This window comes from Juglans microcarpa x Juglans regia, chromosome 5D (genome assembly GCF_004785595.1).
Source record: "Juglans microcarpa x Juglans regia isolate MS1-56 chromosome 5D, Jm3101_v1.0, whole genome shotgun sequence".
Taxonomy (NCBI): domain Eukaryota; kingdom Viridiplantae; phylum Streptophyta; class Magnoliopsida; order Fagales; family Juglandaceae; genus Juglans; species Juglans microcarpa x Juglans regia.
Genome location: NC_054602.1, coordinates 430163 through 449615, shown reverse-complemented (window position 1 = coordinate 449615; position 19453 = coordinate 430163). Strand labels below are relative to the sequence as shown.

The following is a 19453-nucleotide window of genomic DNA, read 5'->3' as shown; positions in this document are numbered from 1 at the left end:
AATACAGGAAAACCTAAACTACAAGTCAAATTACGCATCTGCTCTAGGGCACCCCACACACAAATTCTTTTGTGGCGGATATTGTTTTAACTTATACAAAACTCTCTTATAATAGAGAAAAATGCTCTGTAAAAATAGAGCTAAGCGGCCACTTTTTCAAGGAAGAGAAGCACTAGTGCTATGGACACCAAGTCCAATGGACTATTTCTTTATTATTTTTACTAAAAACAAAAGTATAAAAATACATTAAAAACTACATAAAACTACTAAGAGGAATTAGGGCTTCATCTCATTCTCTACCCGCCACCCCTTTCTACTATCTTTATTCTTTTTTTTTTTTCTTTTCCTTTTACTAACCTCTTATTCTCCTTCCTACCTCTTCTCTCTCCCTAGCCCGTCCCCCTCTCTATTACCGCCGCCCACCACGAGTACCGGCATGAACTCAAACGGTGCGCCCACCGCAAGTATCGGCTTCTAGAGTCCAGACGGCACGCACATCCAGCTCGCACAGACACCAGCCTCCACTACGCAGAAGACCCTCCTATGCACGAGCTCCGCTGCACGACACTAGTCGTAACAACGCCCGCCCCTCTCGACTAGCTATTGCCCCAGCTGCATCCATTCTAGGCCTTCAACCTGACCTTTCGGTTCCACCACTCCTTTTCTCTCTCTTTTTTCTCTTTTTTTTTTTTTTTTATTTTTTTTTCCAGTTTTTTTCCTACTATACTCATGGCCCCCTCCCTTTACTATTTTTCTTCTTCCTCACGAACACCTACAGCCGATGACCATCGCACCAGGTGGCACTCATCACGAGCCCGACCATCGCACGGCCTATCGATTGCCATCGCACAGCCACCCCTCGATGACCATCACAGCCACCTAGGCAGCTCCAGCAGGCTGCAACACCGGCTTCCACCCATCGATGACCATCGCGACCACCAGGCGGCTCCAGCATGTTGCATCCATCACGAGCACCGACATCCATCGCATAGAGCACAACCATCACGGCCAAACGTGCACCGAACGAGCACCATCGCTCCAAACCCAATCGGCTCATCCAAAAAAACTTCGAACAAAATGCAACAGGCAGCACTTCCAAACCTAAAGGATTCGTGGGTTTGTGATAGAGAACAGAGGCGAAAAAAATGTTGGGAATGGATCACTTCCTTTATTAGACCTAAAAAAACACAGAAAAGAGAACAAAACACAAACTAAAAACTGGAAAAAAAAAAACACAGGAAGGGAGTGAGGGGGTAGGAGCCAAGCTCCCACCCCCTCAAGCTCGTTGATGCTTGGGGAGGTTTCTTTTTAGAGAGAAGGTGGAGATTCTCTCTCTAGGTTTCTCAGCCTTCAACAATTCTCAATGTAAATCAAATCATGCATTGCTTTCGGACAGCATTTGGGTTTTAAATTTTAATAGAAATATATATTAATATTCCATTATTAAACACCCCTAGCTTTTTGACACATAAATGAATAATAATATGTGACACGACCTGTGAATCCAACACAAACACAATATAAAATTAGTGGTTTTGAGTTTGATGTTAACAGGTTCGAGTCAAAACGAGTTAACTTTTTAAGACACTATTTATAAATGGGTTGATAACTGGTCAACCCGCTTAATCCAAAATCAATCAATTTTGACATGTTTAGATTTTATTTCAAAATTATAATATTATTATTGTTGAGTTGTAATATTGATATTTCTTAGTATATTTATGTTTTTATTATTGAAATTGTAATTTTAGATCTATCCTCATATTTGCTATTGTAGGGTTTGTCATATTAGTTTTATTATATGTTAAAATTTGAAAAATGTTGATAGTTTTTATTAGTAGGTAGTCTTATTTTAAAATATCGTGATTATTAATAAATATAGATTTTAAATTTTAGGAGAATTTATATTAATAAGGTCAAATAGATTATATGTATTAGTTTAATTAATTTATATGAAATCAATTTAAATAAATCGCATCGTATTGATTTATTTTTAATTAATTATTAAATATTGGCAGGACTTAACCGTTTATTTAAATAGATTGAATTTAAAAATTTGACACATTAAAGCTTTAACTTAATAAATCGGATTTAAATTGACTTATATAATCGTATATTTATGACTTTACGCTTTACACTACCAGCACGAGAACTGCCGTACATCTTTACTCTCTCTCTCTCCCCGAGTTTGCGTCACTATCCACACCTTCCCAATTACACCCAAACTCTGCACCCCTACCTCATCCTTACTCTTCTTCCATTCAAATCCCGAGCGGTAATAAACCCTCAACTCCCCAAAACCTAATTCCAGTTCCCTACATTTCTGCTCCTTACTGCCTTTTAGTCCCCCTTTTGAACCAATCAATATCTTATGGCACTCCTCCCATTTTATCTGGTGCATTCTTCCTTCCCCAATTTCCCGTCTATACCCTTTCAATTATGCATAATCCTTCTCACATTCTGATGCTTTTTTCCTGTGGTTTTGCAGATTTGAGGCCCGATTGGTGAGAGACATGAAGCGAGAGTTCGAGTTTCAGCCTGAGCTGGACAATTCACTCGGTGGTCGGACTCCGACCGATACGACTGAGTCCACTTCTTCTCGTATTGAAGTTTATGACACTGTTAATAGTAATTGTAAGAGATTCAAAGGTTCTTTGGTGAACGGTTTAATTGTTTACACTCGTGAAAGAAAGTCTCGGTTTAATTGGTCTAACGGACTTTCCGAGAATGGCCATAATGAGCAACTTAGGAGCCCGGATGAGCGCGAAATTAATGTTAACGCTTCGGTTGAGGATGGCCGTAAGGGAAAAGAGGTCCAAATTGTAGATGGTGACCACCTCATTTGTAAAGATAAAGAGCTGGTACGATCTCCAGCCAAGGAAGGAGGCCCCGCGGGAAATATTGTGGTGATTGCTGCTCAGAGTTGCGAGGGAAAGAATGATTTTCCAGAAAAAGAAGTTAGGTCGTTCACGCCGTCGGCAGTAAGACCGAAGGTCAAGCCGGAGCCGACGGAGAGTTTGTTAAATGCATCAGAGGATTTGGATGGGGAGGCAACGGGTGGAGTAAATTTGACACCGAAGAATAAGTTGGAATTGAAAATGTCGAAGAAGATTGCTCTGAATAAGAAGCCGATGACCGTCAGGGAGCTGTTTGAGACTGGCTTGCTCGATGGGGTGACTGTGGTTTATATGGGTTGCCACAAGGTTGTTCTCATAATACTTGATATTTGCATATGCCTAGAATATGAACCTAATGTCTTGCTTAAGGCTAAAATTCGTGGCATTTCAGTTTCAGGGATCTGGTCTTCGCGGCACAATTAGAGATGGTGGAATTTTGTGCTCGTGTACTTCCTGCAATGGATGCAGAGTGAGTATTGATTATTACTCCACTTTAGTAAAGCATGGTAATTACTTTTTGCGAATGCGAAGGCATTTACTTTTTTGCTTCTCCTTCCACACCCCCAAATTGTAGGTTATTCCTCCTTCCAAATTTGAGATTCATGCTTGTAAAACATACAAGCGGGCGGCACAGTATATTTGTCTTGAAAATGGGAAGAGCCTGCTCGACCTGTTGAGGGCATGTAGGGCCTCTCCTCTGCATACGTTGGAGGCAACAATTCAGAACATCATTGGTTCCACACCTGAAGAAAAATATTTAACCTGTAAAAGATGCAAAGGTTGGCTTTTCCCTATGATTTTGATTTGTCACTATTCTTGTATCAGACTAGTTCGGATCAAATTCTTAATTATAACAATTGTGACAATCTTTCCTATTTTATTTTATTTGTTGATTGGGGTGGCTGTTCAACATCCCAGGGTGCTTTCCTAGGTCTTGCGTGGCAAAAACGGGGCTTCTATGCAATTCATGTGTGGACTCATTGGAATCTCATGATACCCCTACGCACGAGGATGGTAAAAGGTCCGGGTACAGTTTCTTGACGAGTTACTTTGTGCATCTTAGCAGTTTATGTCACTTTCCACAAATATTGTGTTCTTTTTCTAGGGTTCATAATCATCTTTGTTTCTCCTTAATTAGTTGTTACGATCCTACATCGACTAAGTATGGGATTGGTTGATAGTTTATAAGCCCTTAGGCACCATTCCCTTGTAAGCTAATTTTCAAAGGTGAGTTCTACCTAGTGGGTTCAGAGTCACCCCACGTCTAAGGCCATGTTGCGACAGTTGCAATTGTGTGGCATGGGGGGTGATGCCGGCATGACAGTGTTCGCCCGAATCTAAGAAAAGACCTAGCACACAACCAGCCCATGTGAGCGCCGGGACCGCCGTGGACGTCGGCTGCGGAGCGTGGTGGTTGTTACGATCCCACATCGACTAAGTATGGGATTGGTTGATGGTTTATAAGCCCCTAGGCACCCTTCCCTTGTAAACTAGTTTTCAAGGGTGAGTTCTACCTAGTGGATTCATAACAGAACATGCATGGTTCCTTGTTTTGCAGTAAACTGGTAGACTACTGTCATTAATTTGTGGGATATCCTTTTTTTTTTTTTGGGTTTTTAGCAGGTGTATAGTCTTGGTCTTTAGATATCTCTTACCAAATGCTCTTGTTGCCTTATTTCAGGGCATCAACATCAGTATTGTTTTCAAAGACCTCTAGAACTGCTTCAGGTTCTATTTCTCCACACAATAAGGGCCAATGGAAAGCTTCAGTCTCTGTTTCTCCTCAAAATACAATTCAATGGAAGTTAAAAGCAAAGTTGGTACCGTTTTAGTATCACTTGTTTGGTTTGCGTGTAGCTTATTTCAGATTAGTTTTTTCATGAAGTGCACATTATATCCTACAAAAAAAAAAAAATAAGTGTACATTATCTCTTAGGTTTTATGCTGCAATAATATAAATTTATAGGACAAGTTTTTCTTATCATATTTAATTGGTTTACATATTCTATATCGATACATGTTTCTTACTTCCATTACTATTACTGTTGTTTTTAATTTTCTATACACAAAAATTTCCTTACACGGTTTCAATTTTTTGTTTTTTCCATTTAACTTCCCAAACTGTATTATATCAGGTCACCAAAACGAGTTCTCTTCTCAAAGTACTCTAAAAGTGCTTCCGCATGTATTCCTTCAAAAAATAAAAGACCTTGGAAAAGAACAGAAAAGTGAGTATCTTCTTTGGCTTATAAGTTTTTACTTTTTTTTTAGCCTAGTTGTGGCCTAAGGTTTTGCTTTACTTCGTGCTAAGGAAATCATTGTTTTGGTGTTCTTTGTTCAAAAACATGAATTTTCTGTGATGTAATGTTTAGTTAGTGGTTGGTATTGTTATATAGTTTATATTACCTTCTCTATATGTGCTTATATTGGTGTTATTTTCAGATCATCAAAATCAGTTTTGATCTCAAGATCCTCCAAAAGTGTTTCCTTCTCCATTCCTTCACAAAACAAGAGTCCATGGAAAATAACAACAAAGTTGGTATTTTTATGCCTTGTTTTTTTACGCATGTATATGACACAAGTGTCTTTCCCTTTTTAGCAAGTCGATAATCTCTTTTATTTGTTGGATGCGTGTTTCTCAAGAGATCAACGGTTGCATAAGCTGGTTTTTGAGGAAGATGGGTTGCCTGATGGAACTGAAGTGGCATATTATGCACGTGGACAGGTTGTTGAGATGAACACCTCATATGCTTATGTATCATTGTGTCTTATTGATTTGTAATGTATTTCCTTGTCCTTGGCAGAAAATACTCGAGGGTTATAAAAAGGGCTTTGGTATATTTTGTCGTTGCTGCAATAGTGAGGTACTTTTCTTAGTTCTTGAAGTTCGAAGTATTGTGGTATTCCTGAACTTTTTTACACATTGTTCATATTTGATTTGCAGGTCAGCCCTTCACAGTTTGAAGCTCATGCTGGCTGGGGGTCTCGCAGGAAACCGTAAGTTTTGTATCATATATTTTCCTTTGTTCTTGAATCCCTCCATTCTTTTACATTCTATTAAGATTTTAGTGTTTATTGACAGTTATGCATATGTCTACACCTCCAATGGCGTATCTCTCCATGAACTGGCGATCTCTCTCTCAAAAGACCGCAAGTATTCTGCCAAGGACAATGATAACCTATGCATCATTTGTGCAGATGGTGGGAATCTTTTGCTTTGCGATGGATGTCCAAGGGCCTTCCACAAAGGTGAAATGTAAATAATGCTGAGCATATTGAATTAAGTGAATAGTTGTTGTCAATTTATTCAAACGCCTTTGGCCTCTATTAGAACTTTTTTTCTTTTTGTTTTTTTTTTCTGGATGGGGTGAGGTGTCAGACCTTCGCTCTAACACAAGGGAAAACCTGGATACCCAATTCGAAGAATTTCCTAACAATTAGTTTCGTCACAAGGGATGATTTTTCATCCTTTTCTCCTATTATTGGGAAAGATCAAACTCCAATTCTTTCTCTGGAGATCGTGCCACTGCTGCCTACTGCTCTGGAAGAGGTGGCTCCAGCTCAACCTAACCCTTCTGGACAGCACTCCCTCCTTCGAGTGAAGTCTTTTCATAGTTCTCTATAGTCTTATTGAGAATAATCTCCAGCCAATAGATGGGCTGAGTTTGCCCAACCTCTGATGCCTAAGGCTGTTTTTGCATCACATTAAAATGTGAGACCCTGGGTTCAGTACTTCAATTCTGACCAAAAAGAAAAAGAGAAAACCAACATCACACACATAAGATCTTAACGTAAAGTGTTACTTATATAAAAAATCTTGACCTAGAATGTTTTATTCTTTTCAATGTTAGAAATATGGACTTTCTCTAGTCCGTCTTGTCTACAGAGCATCTTTAATGCAGCAACAGCTGTGGTTGGTAGCAAACTGGCTCTTCCAAAATTGGATGTCTAATCTGTTTTTTCAAATTTCTTATCCTATTATCCACAGTTCTGTTTGCATCGCATTTATGCCTTGGTTGTATCTCCCTCTATCTCTATTTATGTGTGTATGGGCTTATGGGTATGTATTGTGATTGATATTCTTTTTCTTAAATACCCCATATATATTTTTTGGGGAGTAATGCTATACACCACACTCTCATCTTATTTTGATCATACTAAGTAGTATGTGGCACATTCACCATTAGATGATAAAGAAGCATGCAATAAATGATCATTTAATGGTGATAAATGTGCCATATCATACTTAGTAGGATGAAAGAGGGATGATAATATGGTGTATAAATTTTTTTTTTTTTTTTGAGAGTGCTCGAGTTTAAGATCATGTATTTGCTTTTTACTTGATCTCTGGCATAATTTTGGATGACTATATTTTTTGAATTTCTGTGAGTGGGTGGCTTGCATCAGTAGATTTTGATGTCAAACTTATTTGCTTATGCAGAATGTGCATCTTTAACTAGTATCCCCCGTGGTGATTGGTACTGTACATATTGCCAGAATATGTTCCAAAGAGAAAAATTTGTGGAGCATAACGAAAATGCTGTTGCAGCTGGAAGGATTTCTGGAGTGGATCCCATCGAACAAATAACCAAGAGATGCATCCGTATTGTCAAAAACATAGAGGCGGACCTTAGTGGATGTGTGTTATGCAGGTAAAATGATTACTCTCTGTCTTGTTCAGAAATCTATTAGAGCTAATGGGCCTTGTCATTCTCTTCATTGTGCTATTTGTAATGAGCAACAATTGGACACTTTTCACTTTTATGTTACCTTCATTAATTTTTATATTTTTGTATCTTCAATACTGTGTGGGATAGCCATAGCTTTTAACTTTGCACTTGCAGAGGTTATGATTTTAGCAAATCTGGGTTCGGGCCCAGGACTATTTTACTTTGTGATCAGGTAATCTCCTTGTTTTATGCCATCTTTCGTCACACTCTCAAGTAATGAGAGCATGGCATGCTATTTGTGAATTCGTTGTTGCTCATGCTTAAATAACTAACTGTTAGGCTTTTGTTTTTCCTACTCTTTTGGCTTTATTAACCTGCCAGTGTGAGATGGAATTTCATGTTGGCTGTTTGAGGGAGCACAAAATGGCATATCTGAAGGTGTGCATATCAAGATTTGTATGTTGTTTTTATTTGGATTACTTTGTATGAATGATTTGTTCTTCTGTCAAGTGGGACATACAATTCTATTTTTGGATCCAAATGTTGATGCACTTTCACGACAGGAATTGCCAGAAGGGGAGTGGTTCTGTAGCATGGATTGCACTAGGATAAATTCTACTTTGCAGAAGTTGCTAGTAAGAGGACCTGAGAAGCTCCCAGAGTCTCTTTTGGATGTTATCAAGAGGAAGCAAGAGGAGAGAGGTTTGGACACCATTAATGACACCGACGTTAGATGGAGGCTTCTTAGTGGTAAAATTGTATCTCCCGAAACTAGGTTTTATCTTTCAGAAGCGGTCGCCATCTTCCATGTAAGTTCAGCCCAGGCTGTGCATAGATAGTTAATTTCTTGAGTCTTTAATTTTGTATTTATATTAGTCAGTCCAAATAGTATTTGATCTTTTCTTTAATTGTTGGATCTTTTGAAATAGCCATTTTATGAGTGGATGTTTTATTTGATTCAAGTTAAATGTCTAAGAAATTTGCCTCAGAAAATATATTAAGGAATGATATAGATTACACCTATTTTATTTAATAATCAACTAAAAACCACTGTGCAAGTTATGCCATTGAGTAATCTCGTAGGTAGCATTATGCTTCCATGAGAAATCTATCTGCCCCTAAAATAGCTTAACAGCTTTGCCATCTTTAAGCACATCTGGTTTGCTCCTGTAGTGTCTGGGGACATCCGATCAAGTGCACTATTTCACATGGTTTATAACTTTAAATTACTGGGTAATGTGACCACTTGACTCTAAACTAACTTGAAATTTCCTCTTCCCCGGTAGTTAGGGGTTAAAAGTGAGATGTTATGTTCAATCCCATGCAGATGCATAAGTTGTACATTTAATTATAACGAAAGAAAACAGTATGTGTTGCCCCAGAGTACAGACTACAGAGTAGCAACCCATAAAGTTCCTGATTTTGATGGATGGTTTGACCATTCCTCTCGTCTCATGGTTGGACTCTGGTGATATATACTGGTTCTTTTTGTACCTTTAGCCTTCATAATTTTTTTTTTTTTTTGATAAGTAATAAACTTTTATTGATCGAATGCAACTAGGCAAAGCCCATGTACACATGTAGTATATAAAAGAGACCCCTAATTACACTCTAGCAAACTGAAAAGAAAGTAAAAACTCATGAACATTCCCTCCCTTTAATACAATAGCAGAAAACCATTAAACCAAAGAAAATACAAAAAAGTTCCAGATTTCCCCCGTTGTTCTCTCCTTGTTGTTGAAGCATCTCTCAGTTTCTTTCCAACCATATACACCATAATGAACACAAACGGACCATCCTCCATGTTGAAGCATCTCTAGCCTTCATAATTTCTTTTAAGCTTTATGCTTATTGGTAGCTCAACTAGAGGGAAGTCTAAAGGGAGGGCATTGTGAAGATGGGAAACGAGGGGTTGGGGTGGGATTTTTGGGTAGAGTTTTAGTTCTACTGGAAACAAGGGGTTGGGGTTGGGCTTGGTGTATTTTGGGTTGTTTTTCACGGACTTTTTGGGTCATTAGGGGCTTTCTATTATGGGCAAGGTGTTTTCTTGTATACATTCAGTGTACTTAGTTACTCTTTTTTATATATATAATATTTTTACTTATATAAAAAAAAAAAGATCTTTCTAATGCTTGCATATGGGGAGACAAATGAATCATTCTTTGTGTAGGTGGAATAAGTAGCAAGAAGTGCAATATTTAATTTGAGATACTTTACATTTCAGGATTGCTTTGCCCCTATAATTGATTCAATTAGTGGACGTGACCTTATTCCCGCCATGGTTTACGGGTGAGCATTTAATAATTTTTTGTTTTTCAAATGATAATGCATTTTTAAAGCCCATGTTAAGCCATTTCTGTCCAGTCTGTTACTCTTTGTATTAACTTAAACACTTCTTCAGACAGAATGTAAGGGGCCAGGAATTTGGGGGAATGTACTGTGCATTATTAATGGTCAAGTAAGAGCTAGTCTTCTCTAAGGCCTAACCTTTTATGTTGTCTTACTTTAAGATATGATAGCAGTCTCTTTTGCTTACACTCTTTTGCTTACATTGCAGCTCATCCGTTGTATCAGCTGGAATTCTCCGAGTGTTTGGCCGAGATGTTGCGGAACTCCCTTTAGTTGCAACAAGTAATGGTAACCATGGGAAGGTGAGAAACTAATGTGCACTGCTTGGCTAATAATCTTTTCCATTTACCCCGTCTCTGTGCTGTGAAGTCAAAACATACAGCTCATAATCAAACAATATGAGTTTCATAATCTACCTTTATTACTGTTCAACACATTACCGCCATTGACTGCATGTTTTTACAAATTTTTTCCTGGATTTACAAATGGACTCCCCAGTCTGTTGTTTTCGTATTTTGGTGGTGAAGTTTTGCCCTGCGGTTTTTTTTTTTTTTTTTTCTTAAGAGGAAACTTTGCGCTGCAATCTTAATATGACTGTTACATGCATGTACAAACACGTAATTCACATTCTGGAAATCAGTGGTATTAGAAATAGTTCACTGGTGGAACGAACGATGAAATTTTCTTTAATAAATTCAGTTGGAAAATTGGCAGTGATGACAAAATTCAGCGGGTTAAAAGCAATCCCCGTTGTAAAATCTAACACTGTTGCTGTCTGCTTCAAGTTTTTTTCCCTAATTAAAAATGGGAAAATACACTTATCACCTCAAACTAATAAGTATTTCACACTTTGTCCCAAAATTACAATGACACATGGCACCTTCCAACTATAAAAAAGTTGCAATATGCATCCTCATCCAATTTTGTGCTATTTGCAACTTTTTTAATATTTGGAGGGTGTAACGTGCAGTTGTTACTATTTCCAGGTGCTAAATGTAAAATGTCTATTAGTTAGAGAATGAAAAGTGCATTTTATCCTAAAAAAGAAGAAGATGCAGACAGGGCCATTCTAGCATTCACAAAGAGCTGAACCTTATTCCTATGTTCGTGATGACTACCTTTGGTGTATGTTGTTGAATCGTGCTTGTTGAACTATATTTGCAACTATTAAGCATTCCCTTCCACATTCAATATCACTCTGAAAGTGAAGTTAGTCGTCACCTAATGCAATACTGGCACAAGCTTAGTTTTTATGTAACGGAACTCTGGCTTACAGGGCTACTTCCAAATCTTGTTTTCCTGCATTGAGAAGCTGCTGTCTTTCCTGAATGTGAAGAGCCTTGTCCTCCCAGCTGCTGAAGAAGCGGAATCCATATGGACAGATAAATTTGGTTTTGAGAGGATGAAACCTGAGCAGGTAGGATAATATGCATCTGAACCTGCTTGTATTTCAGCTTGCATTTCAACTTTATATAACATCATAATCCTGTGTACCATGCTGCAGCTGAGCAAATACCGAAGAAGCTGCTGTCACATGGTGACCTTCAAAGGAACATCCATGCTTCAGAAAATGGTTCGCCAATATCGAGTTATCGACACTTGATTAGAACAGAAGATGTAGTTTATTTTTATTTTTTAAAAGCCCTCGCCTGGGTTGGTTTTGTAAATATCTTCTGCTCTTGCTCAATGAAGTCACTTTTTTAGTCATATGTTTTCCCCTTTTGATCCTGGATAAAGAATTTCAACTAATTAGAATATACAATCAATCAGGTTCAACTTCTCTTTGTGCCGGACTATATATATATATATATAGCAGAAAGTAAAGGAAAAAAAGGTTTTCCCAACACGACTGCCATTTCAAGTTCAAACTTGAGAAATATCATTTGGTAGTTACTAATATAATAGAAGTGTTCGAGGGTGTAAGCAGTCGAATGAAAAATGAAAATCGCTGGCTAGATTTTGATCGAATCAAAGTCACAGTCATCAATTGAAGAATACAAACTATCCTTCCCTTCTGTCTGAACCTTGAAGAACACAATCAGCTTAATCATGATCATGGGATCACGCAAAGACTTCCCACGGCCAAAAGCAAGCACTCAATAGGACTAGGAACTGAATGTACAACCCTCGGGCGGCAATCCATATGGCAGCATTTACTTATTGGGATTTGCCACCAAAATCAAGCATCTCCAATCCTTGAGGGCACATCATACATGTTTGAATCGACAACGTTAATGATATTTGAATTGTGCATTGTCGCCAAAAAGGAAGAACCCTAACTTCGATTCTCAACTAGTCATTGCCATAATTAGCCGGAAACACCGCCCCAATACCTACACCAGTACTCAATTTTGGCACTATTTCGGAGTGGTTGAAGAGGCCCCCCACCTGAACACACACATACCCACAACTATTGTACTTTTTGTGCTTTCATGGTTGACATTGATGCTATTTTGCATTTGCTTTGGCACAGCGTGTGAATTCTCCTTTCTTCAATATTTCTGCCCATCTTTCTATGGATTTTCCTTTTCTCATCGCTGCCTCCATCTCTCTCTTTCTCCTTTTGATCACTTTTTTAACAAAATTATTCAGCCTCTGGCCATATTTTGAGTCATGTCATCTTCTCACAACCAACGTTGATCATATAAAGACCCACATATTTCGTACATCACACGCCAATTAATGTAGCAGTCACTCTCGTTGGCTCACGATAAAAAACAAACAACAGCTCACTCCCAGTACAACACCCCAAACCCTCAACCATGAGAATCAAAACAACCTTCTTTCGGCTCTTTGCCTTTGCCATTGCACTCCTTTCCATCTTCATCTTTCTGTATACCATCCCTCCTTCCATTACTAATACCAATGACATTAATTCTCGAGATATTTTCAATCTTGCGATTTTGGATAAGGTTGTTGAGTAGAGTGTTGTTGGGGATTTCTTGTCTCGCCTAACACATATCGTGTCGAGCCATCATCATCGGAAGAAGCCTAAGAGGAAATGTGACAAGAACAGATGGAAGTCTAGGCTCATATCCATCTACGAAGTGTCCCTCATTTTGACAGTCGACTTGAAGGGTTGCACAAATTTTAGTAGCGTCCAGAAGGCAGTAAAGGCCGTTCTTGAGAACAGCCCCGCTAGGACCCTTATCATTATTGATTCTGGTACCTACAGGTCATTATATCATGCAAAAGTCTTCAATCCCTTTATGTTTTTTTCCCCTCAGAACTGATTAGGAAAACGAGGAGTTTTATGTGTATTCATGCATGAAGCTGCAATGTGTTAGATTCATTAAAACTGGAATACCATGTATATATGTCGGCAGGGAAAAAGTGGTAGTGGACGCCAAGAAGTCAAATTTGATATTTCAAGGTCAGGGATATCTTAGCACAGCTATAGCATGGAATGACACTGCAAATTCTACTGGAGGGACTGCCAACAGCTCTTCCGTTGCCATCTTTGCACCAAACTTCACTGCTTACAACATTAGCTTTAAGGTAACCCATCTTTTCTGAGTTCATAATGACGTAGCCCAGAGCAAATAGATACGCACATTCACACACAAAAAATTATTTTGGGCGACATTTTTTGGGAGTTTTTGCCTTTAATTTGGAATTTTTTTGTGTTTCTTTTTAAAGAACACAACTCCTTCCCCACCCAAGAGAATAGTTGGAGGGTAGGCAGTGGCGCTTCGAATTGCTGGTGATAGGGCTGCATTTTATGGATGCGGATTTTATGGAGCCCAAGACACTTAATGATGACAGTGGGAGGCATTATTTCAGACAATGTTTCATCCAAGGATCTAATGAATATTTCATTGTTAGGTCCCAACAATTTGCAAATGCCGAAAACAAAGAAACAATTCTCTTCGGGTGAGAATAAACCACAACTTTGAATGAAATACTTGATTCCCTCTATTACTGAAACGATGGCTGCTTAAATAAGCAAAACCAAACAATACAAACCGAAATATAAGGAAACTGCAACTGAAAAATAAAACTTAACACATGTAAAACAGAATACAAATAACAGAGCCAAATAACAGAGCATATTTAGCGGAAGCTAACTAACGTAAAACTTGCAACACTTCATTCCTCTTCTGCACGTTGAGCTACGACCCAGTCCTGCATGCAGCCCACGTCCCTTGAGCCATGACTCAGTCCTGTATGTACTCACGTAACAGCATGCACTCACGTAACAGAATATTTAGGATTCGGTCGACGCCCCCTCTCAGATCGTCGTGGCTTAACAATCCCTTCCCCATCAAGCGAAACCTTGTCCCCAAGGTTCACATGCGGAAATTGCTCAACCAACGCTTGAGTCGGTTCCCACGTGGCTTCTTCCGCCGGTAAACGCTTCCACTGAACCAAGCTCTCTTCTTCAAACTTGTTTCCGCGTTTGACCCAGCGAGTGTCCAAAATCTGTTGAGGTTCCAGTAAGATTACGCCTTCATCGTTCACTGGTGGCAGTTCTTGAGAAGGCACCCCCCGATCTCCCACGAATTTTTTGAGCAGTGAGACATGGAAGATTGGATGAATTCGTGCTCTCTCTGGCAGCTGAAGCTTGTAAGCAACCGTTCCGATCTTCTGTAGGATTGGGTAGGGCCCGTAAAAGCGACTCGCAAGCTTCTGATGGACACGTTTGAAAATCGATTGCTGCCGATACGGATGTAACCTGAGAAACACCATTTCACCCACTTCGAAATTCACATCCCGTCTGCTTTTATCCGCCGTCTGCTTCATACGATTAATGGAAGATGCCAAATTTGCTTTAAGTTGGTTCAGCAACTCATCTCTGGCTGCGAGACTCTGATCTACCTCATGTACCGAAGATTCACCGTTACGGTAGTTATGAAGGGAAGGAGGCAAACGACCATACAACGCCTGAAATGGAGTCATGCCGGTAGACGCATGGAACGTCGTATTATACCATAGCTCAGCTCACGGAATATAAGTGCTCCACTTGTGCGGCCATTGATGAACAAAGCAGCGAAGATATTGTTCAACACATCGGTTGACAACTTCCGTCTGCCCATCGGTTTGCGGATGATAAGCGGAGCTAAGTTTCAATTGAGTACCGGACATTAGAAAGAATTCCTGCCAAAATCGGCTAATGAAAATTGGATCCCGATCACTAATAATTGATTTTGGAAGACCATGTAACTTGATAACTCCTTCCACAAATTTCTCAGCCACACTCTTAGCCGTAAACGGATGGGACAAAGTTAAGAAATGTGCAAATTTGCTTAACCTGTCAACGACGACTAAGATAGTATCCTTGCCATGGGAGGTTGGCAATCCTTCGACAAAGTCGAGCGTAATATCATCCCAAACTTGATAGGGAATGGGTAACGGGTGCAGTAATCCAGCCGGAGAAAGTGTCTCGGATTTCATTTTTTGACATATCTCACATTGTTTGACATACTCTTGGACTGATTGGTGCATTTTAGGCCAATAAAATTGCTGAGCTAGTCGTTTGAACGTTCGTAAAACGCCTGAGTGACCCCCAATTTTGGTGTCGTGTGCTTCATGCAGTAGCTTAGTGCGCAGTGTCACACAGGAAGGAATAACCACCCTTCCCTTAAATAACCAAAGTCCTTGGTGCTGAGAATACGGACCTTCGGTTTGAACCTTTGCCACCCGTTCGACAGACTGAATATAATAATCCCCTTCATACGCAGCTTTAATCTCGTCCCACAAAGTAACAACGGCTGTGTGCAAATGATGCAATACTGGACTGTTGGGCTAGCGTGAAAGGGCATCTGCTACGGCGTTCTCACGGCCTGGACGATAAACAATTTCGTAGTCGTAGCCCATTAACTTGGCTACCCACTTTTGCTGCTCCGGCGTTGATATACGTTGATCCAGAAAATACTTCAAACTGCGTTGGTCGGTTTGAACAAAGAATTTCCTCCCCAATAAATAAGGTCGCCACATGCGAATGGATTCTACAATGGCAAGCATCTCCTTAGCATAGGTTGACCAGGATTTTTTTGTAATTCCAAGTGCACGGCTCATATAGGCAATGGGCTTGCCCTGCTGAGTCAGAACTGCGCCAATCCCATCTCCAGAGGCATCGGTCTGAATGGTGAAAGATTCATTGAAGTTAGGCATAGCCAAAATGGGGGTGGTGGACATTGCTCGCTTAAGAGCCGCAAAAGCTGTATCGGCCTCTTCATGCCAGCCGAACTTCCCCTTCTTGAGTAGGTTGGTGAGTGGTCGAGCGATAATACTGTAGTTCTGAACAAACTTCCGGTAGTAACCTGTCAAGCCTAAGAACCCACGTAATTCAGAAATATTAGCAGGTCGGGGCCATGCGAGCATGGCTGCAATTTTTTTCTCATCAACCTTCACTCCTTGCGGCGTGATGATATGCCCCAAATACTCTAATTCTTACTGGCTGAACACACACTTGCTTGCTTTAACAAAAAACTTATGCTGTCGCAAAATTTCTAGAGTTTGTGCAACATGTGCCAAATGCTTCTCCCAAGTGGAGCTATATATGAGGATGTCATAAAAAAAAACCAAAATAAACTTTCGAAGATGAGTTCGAAATATTGAATTCATGATGGCCTGAAATGTGGAGGGTGCATTACAGAGGCCAAAAGGCATTACGAGGTATTCGTAATGACCATTATGAGTACGAAAAGCAGTCTTAGAAATATCAGGAGGATTTACCCTTACTTGATGGTATCCGGCTCTCAAGTCCAGCTTCGTAAAATATGCGGCGCCGTGTAATTCATCCAGCATGTCGTCCACTGTTGGAATGGGGAAACGATCTTTGATGGTGACGTTATTAAGCGCACGGTAGTCTGTGCAAAATCGCCAGCTCCCATCTTTTTTCTTTACAAGTAGTACCGGAGAGGAAAATGGGCTGGTGCTAGCACGAATATGTCCTGAATCCAGCATCTTCTGCACTTGCTTCTCGATTTCCTCTTTCTGAAAGTGAGCGTATCTGTAGGGGCGTACGTTAACAGGTTCGGTGCCCTCTTTTAGTGTGATGCTGTGGTCGATCTCACGCATAGGTGGTACGCATGAGGGGTCTTGAAATAAATCGTTGTACTGCTGTATTACCCGCTGCATGTCTGGATGATTAATGCCATGAACCGCACTCTGTAAGGAGTCCTCTGTAGCCGAAGGAAAACATACTGCAAATAATGTTTGGCCTTGTCAGAAAGCTTTGGATAGTTCCTTTAATGTAGCCTCCTGAATGGACTGCTCGTCCAGTCCCTGCAGTCGTCGGGCTTGGTTATTCCAGATGAAGTCCATGGTGAGTTGCTTCCAATTACAGACCACGGAACCCAACATTTCCAACCATTGGATGCCCAGTACTAAGTCAAGACCTGATAGGGGCAGAGCAAAAAGGGTAAGATCAAACTTAGTGCCTTGTAAATTTACGGATACCTTATCAAATCTTTCTTGACATTTTAGCCGTTCGCCATTAGCAACTCGAACGATGAACGGGTCCGTTGGTACTACTGGTAAATGCAGCGTATTTGCCAAACGAGCACTGATGAAATTGTGTGTGGACCCGCTGTCGATCAACACCATCACGTCGTGAGGACCCATAGTTGCTGTCATACGCATCGTTCTTGGGCCAGTCCATCTGGTCAACGCATGCAAGGTGATTTCTGGCTCCAATTCGGGTTCATGCACCTCTCCCGTAACATCTCCTTGATCGATTACTCCCGTTTGCTGGTCAGTGACATCCTCACAGATCACATCACCTGCATAACCATCCAAAAGTAATAGCTGCGGCTTTTGGCATCGATGCCCAGCCGTAAATCGTTCGTTGCAGTTAAAGCAAAGGCCTTGCGCTCGTTTCCTCTACATCTCCTCCCAGGATAAACGCCGGACTGGAACAGCTGGAGTAGCTGGACCCACACGAGTGGGTTGGGGAAGAGCTAGAGGAGCTCTTGGAGGTGGTGGTCGCATGAATCGTCGCTGTCGTGCGAGCTGCTCGTCTTTCATCCGAGCTAAATCAGTGGCCTCCTTGAGGGATTTTGGCTTAAACATCCGAATGCCATCAGAAATTTCGGTTTTTAAGCCACCCATAAACGTCCCCACCAATGCCTTCTGTGTCCATCCACGAACTTTGTTGCCGAGTTTCTCGAATTCACATTGGTAATCCCGCAATGTCCCCAGTTGTCTGATTTTTTAGAGAGCTTCATCAAAGTCTTCACAGTCCGATGGCCCGAAGCGAGCCCATAATTCCTCTTGGAACCTCTCCCAAGAAATCACACGTCCTTCTTCTTGTAACGTCCGACGAAGCCATTGCCACCACTGATTTGCTTCCCCTTCAAGGTGGTAAGCAGCTATGGAAACCTTTTGGTTGTCAGCCGTACCTTGGTATTCGAAGAACTGTTCGACACGGTTAAACCACTCGGTTGGATCATCCCCTGAAAATCGAGGGAATTCCAACTTTGCTGATTTGGAGGAAACGATGTGTCGACCCCCATCATTTCCTTCTCGCTGTGGATTACCATGGTTGGGATTCTCTTGATTAACGACCAACATAGTTGAAATCCGATTGAGAGCTTCCTCCATCCGTTGTAGTCCTTCTTGGACTGTACCAAGTCCATACTCCAAGTGCTCAATACGCTCCTTGTTAGTTCCCATAGCAAACCTTGCTCTGATGCCAATGTTAGGTCCCAACAATTTGCAAATGCCGAAAACAAAGAAACAATTCTCTTCGGGTGAGAATAAACCACAACTTTGAATGAAATACTTGATTCCCTCTATTACTGAAACGATGGCTGCTTAAATAAGCAAAACCAAACAATACAAACCGAAATATAAGGAAACTGCAACTGAAAAATAAAACTTAACACATGTAAAACAGAATACAAATAACAGAGCCAAATAACAGAGCATATTTAGCGGAAGCTAACTAACGTAAAACTCGCAACACTTCATTCCTCTTCTGCACGTTGAGCTACGACCCAGTCCTGCATGCAGCCCACGTCCCTTGAGCCATGACTCAGTCCTGTATGTACTCACGTAACAGCATGCACTCACGTAACAGAATATTTAGGATTCGGTCGACGCCCCCTCTCAGATCGTCGTGGCTTAACATTCATCTTCGGAAATGCTAGATCTTTCTATAAGGAATGAGTACCTGATCCATCAAGAACAGGTTTTGCTAGTTTGTTTTCCGTTTAGGCATTGGACTTTAACATCATCTTGTTTTCATCTATCTTGTTAGAAACCGATTCTTCTTTTATGTTGTCTAGCTAGAAATCGATTCTTCTTGTTTTCATCTACCAATCCTAGAAGTTGTTGTGATGGTAAAAGTCTTAATGACACATTTACGGTTGAAGGTTGCATCGATCTTTGTCACTACTACTGAACTAATTCAACCCGAGTGTCTAAGAAAAAAAAAATCACCAACCTGAGTTTCCTATATGTGTATCTCACTAGTCTGTACGTACCTAAGCAATAAGATTAGAATATCGACGTGTTGTTATAACAGAAATGCTCCATTTACTCAACAACAAAAGAAGTCTCGAGGGGAATTAGCGGGTCGATCACAGCTGA

General features: G+C 40.4%; 1 protein-coding gene and 1 pseudogene across 4 annotated transcripts; both read left to right on the top strand.

Annotated features, from left to right (window-relative positions):
* The first annotated feature begins 2136 nt into the window (after positions 1-2136).
* On the top strand, positions 2137-11623 carry LOC121265364 (increased DNA methylation 1). Of its 4 annotated transcripts, none has more exons than XM_041168970.1 (21): positions 2137-2395; positions 2489-3203; positions 3289-3366; positions 3472-3676; positions 3816-3918; positions 4579-4713; positions 5033-5125; positions 5340-5432; positions 5541-5622; positions 5702-5761; positions 5842-5894; positions 5980-6146; positions 7339-7549; positions 7742-7799; positions 7949-8005; positions 8131-8376; positions 9792-9856; positions 9969-10025; positions 10125-10218; positions 11193-11333; positions 11421-11623. In XM_041168970.1, the coding sequence occupies exons 2-21, from the start codon at positions 2514-2516 to the stop codon at positions 11517-11519; spliced, it is 2787 nt and encodes a 928-aa protein (XP_041024904.1). In that variant the 5' UTR covers positions 2137-2395; positions 2489-2513; the 3' UTR covers positions 11520-11623. The 4 variants fall into 4 exon arrangements, 3 of the variants coding, with proteins under 3 accessions (XP_041024904.1, XP_041024903.1, XP_041024905.1); XM_041168969.1 differs by having other exon boundaries at positions 3816-3924; XR_005940659.1 differs by lacking the exon at positions 11421-11623 and having other exon boundaries at positions 3816-3924; positions 9969-10047; positions 11193-11211.
* Positions 11624-12678: 1055 nt separating this feature from the next.
* On the top strand, positions 12679-19030 carry LOC121264701 (annotated as a pseudogene).
* The last annotated feature ends 423 nt before the right edge of the window (positions 19031-19453 follow it).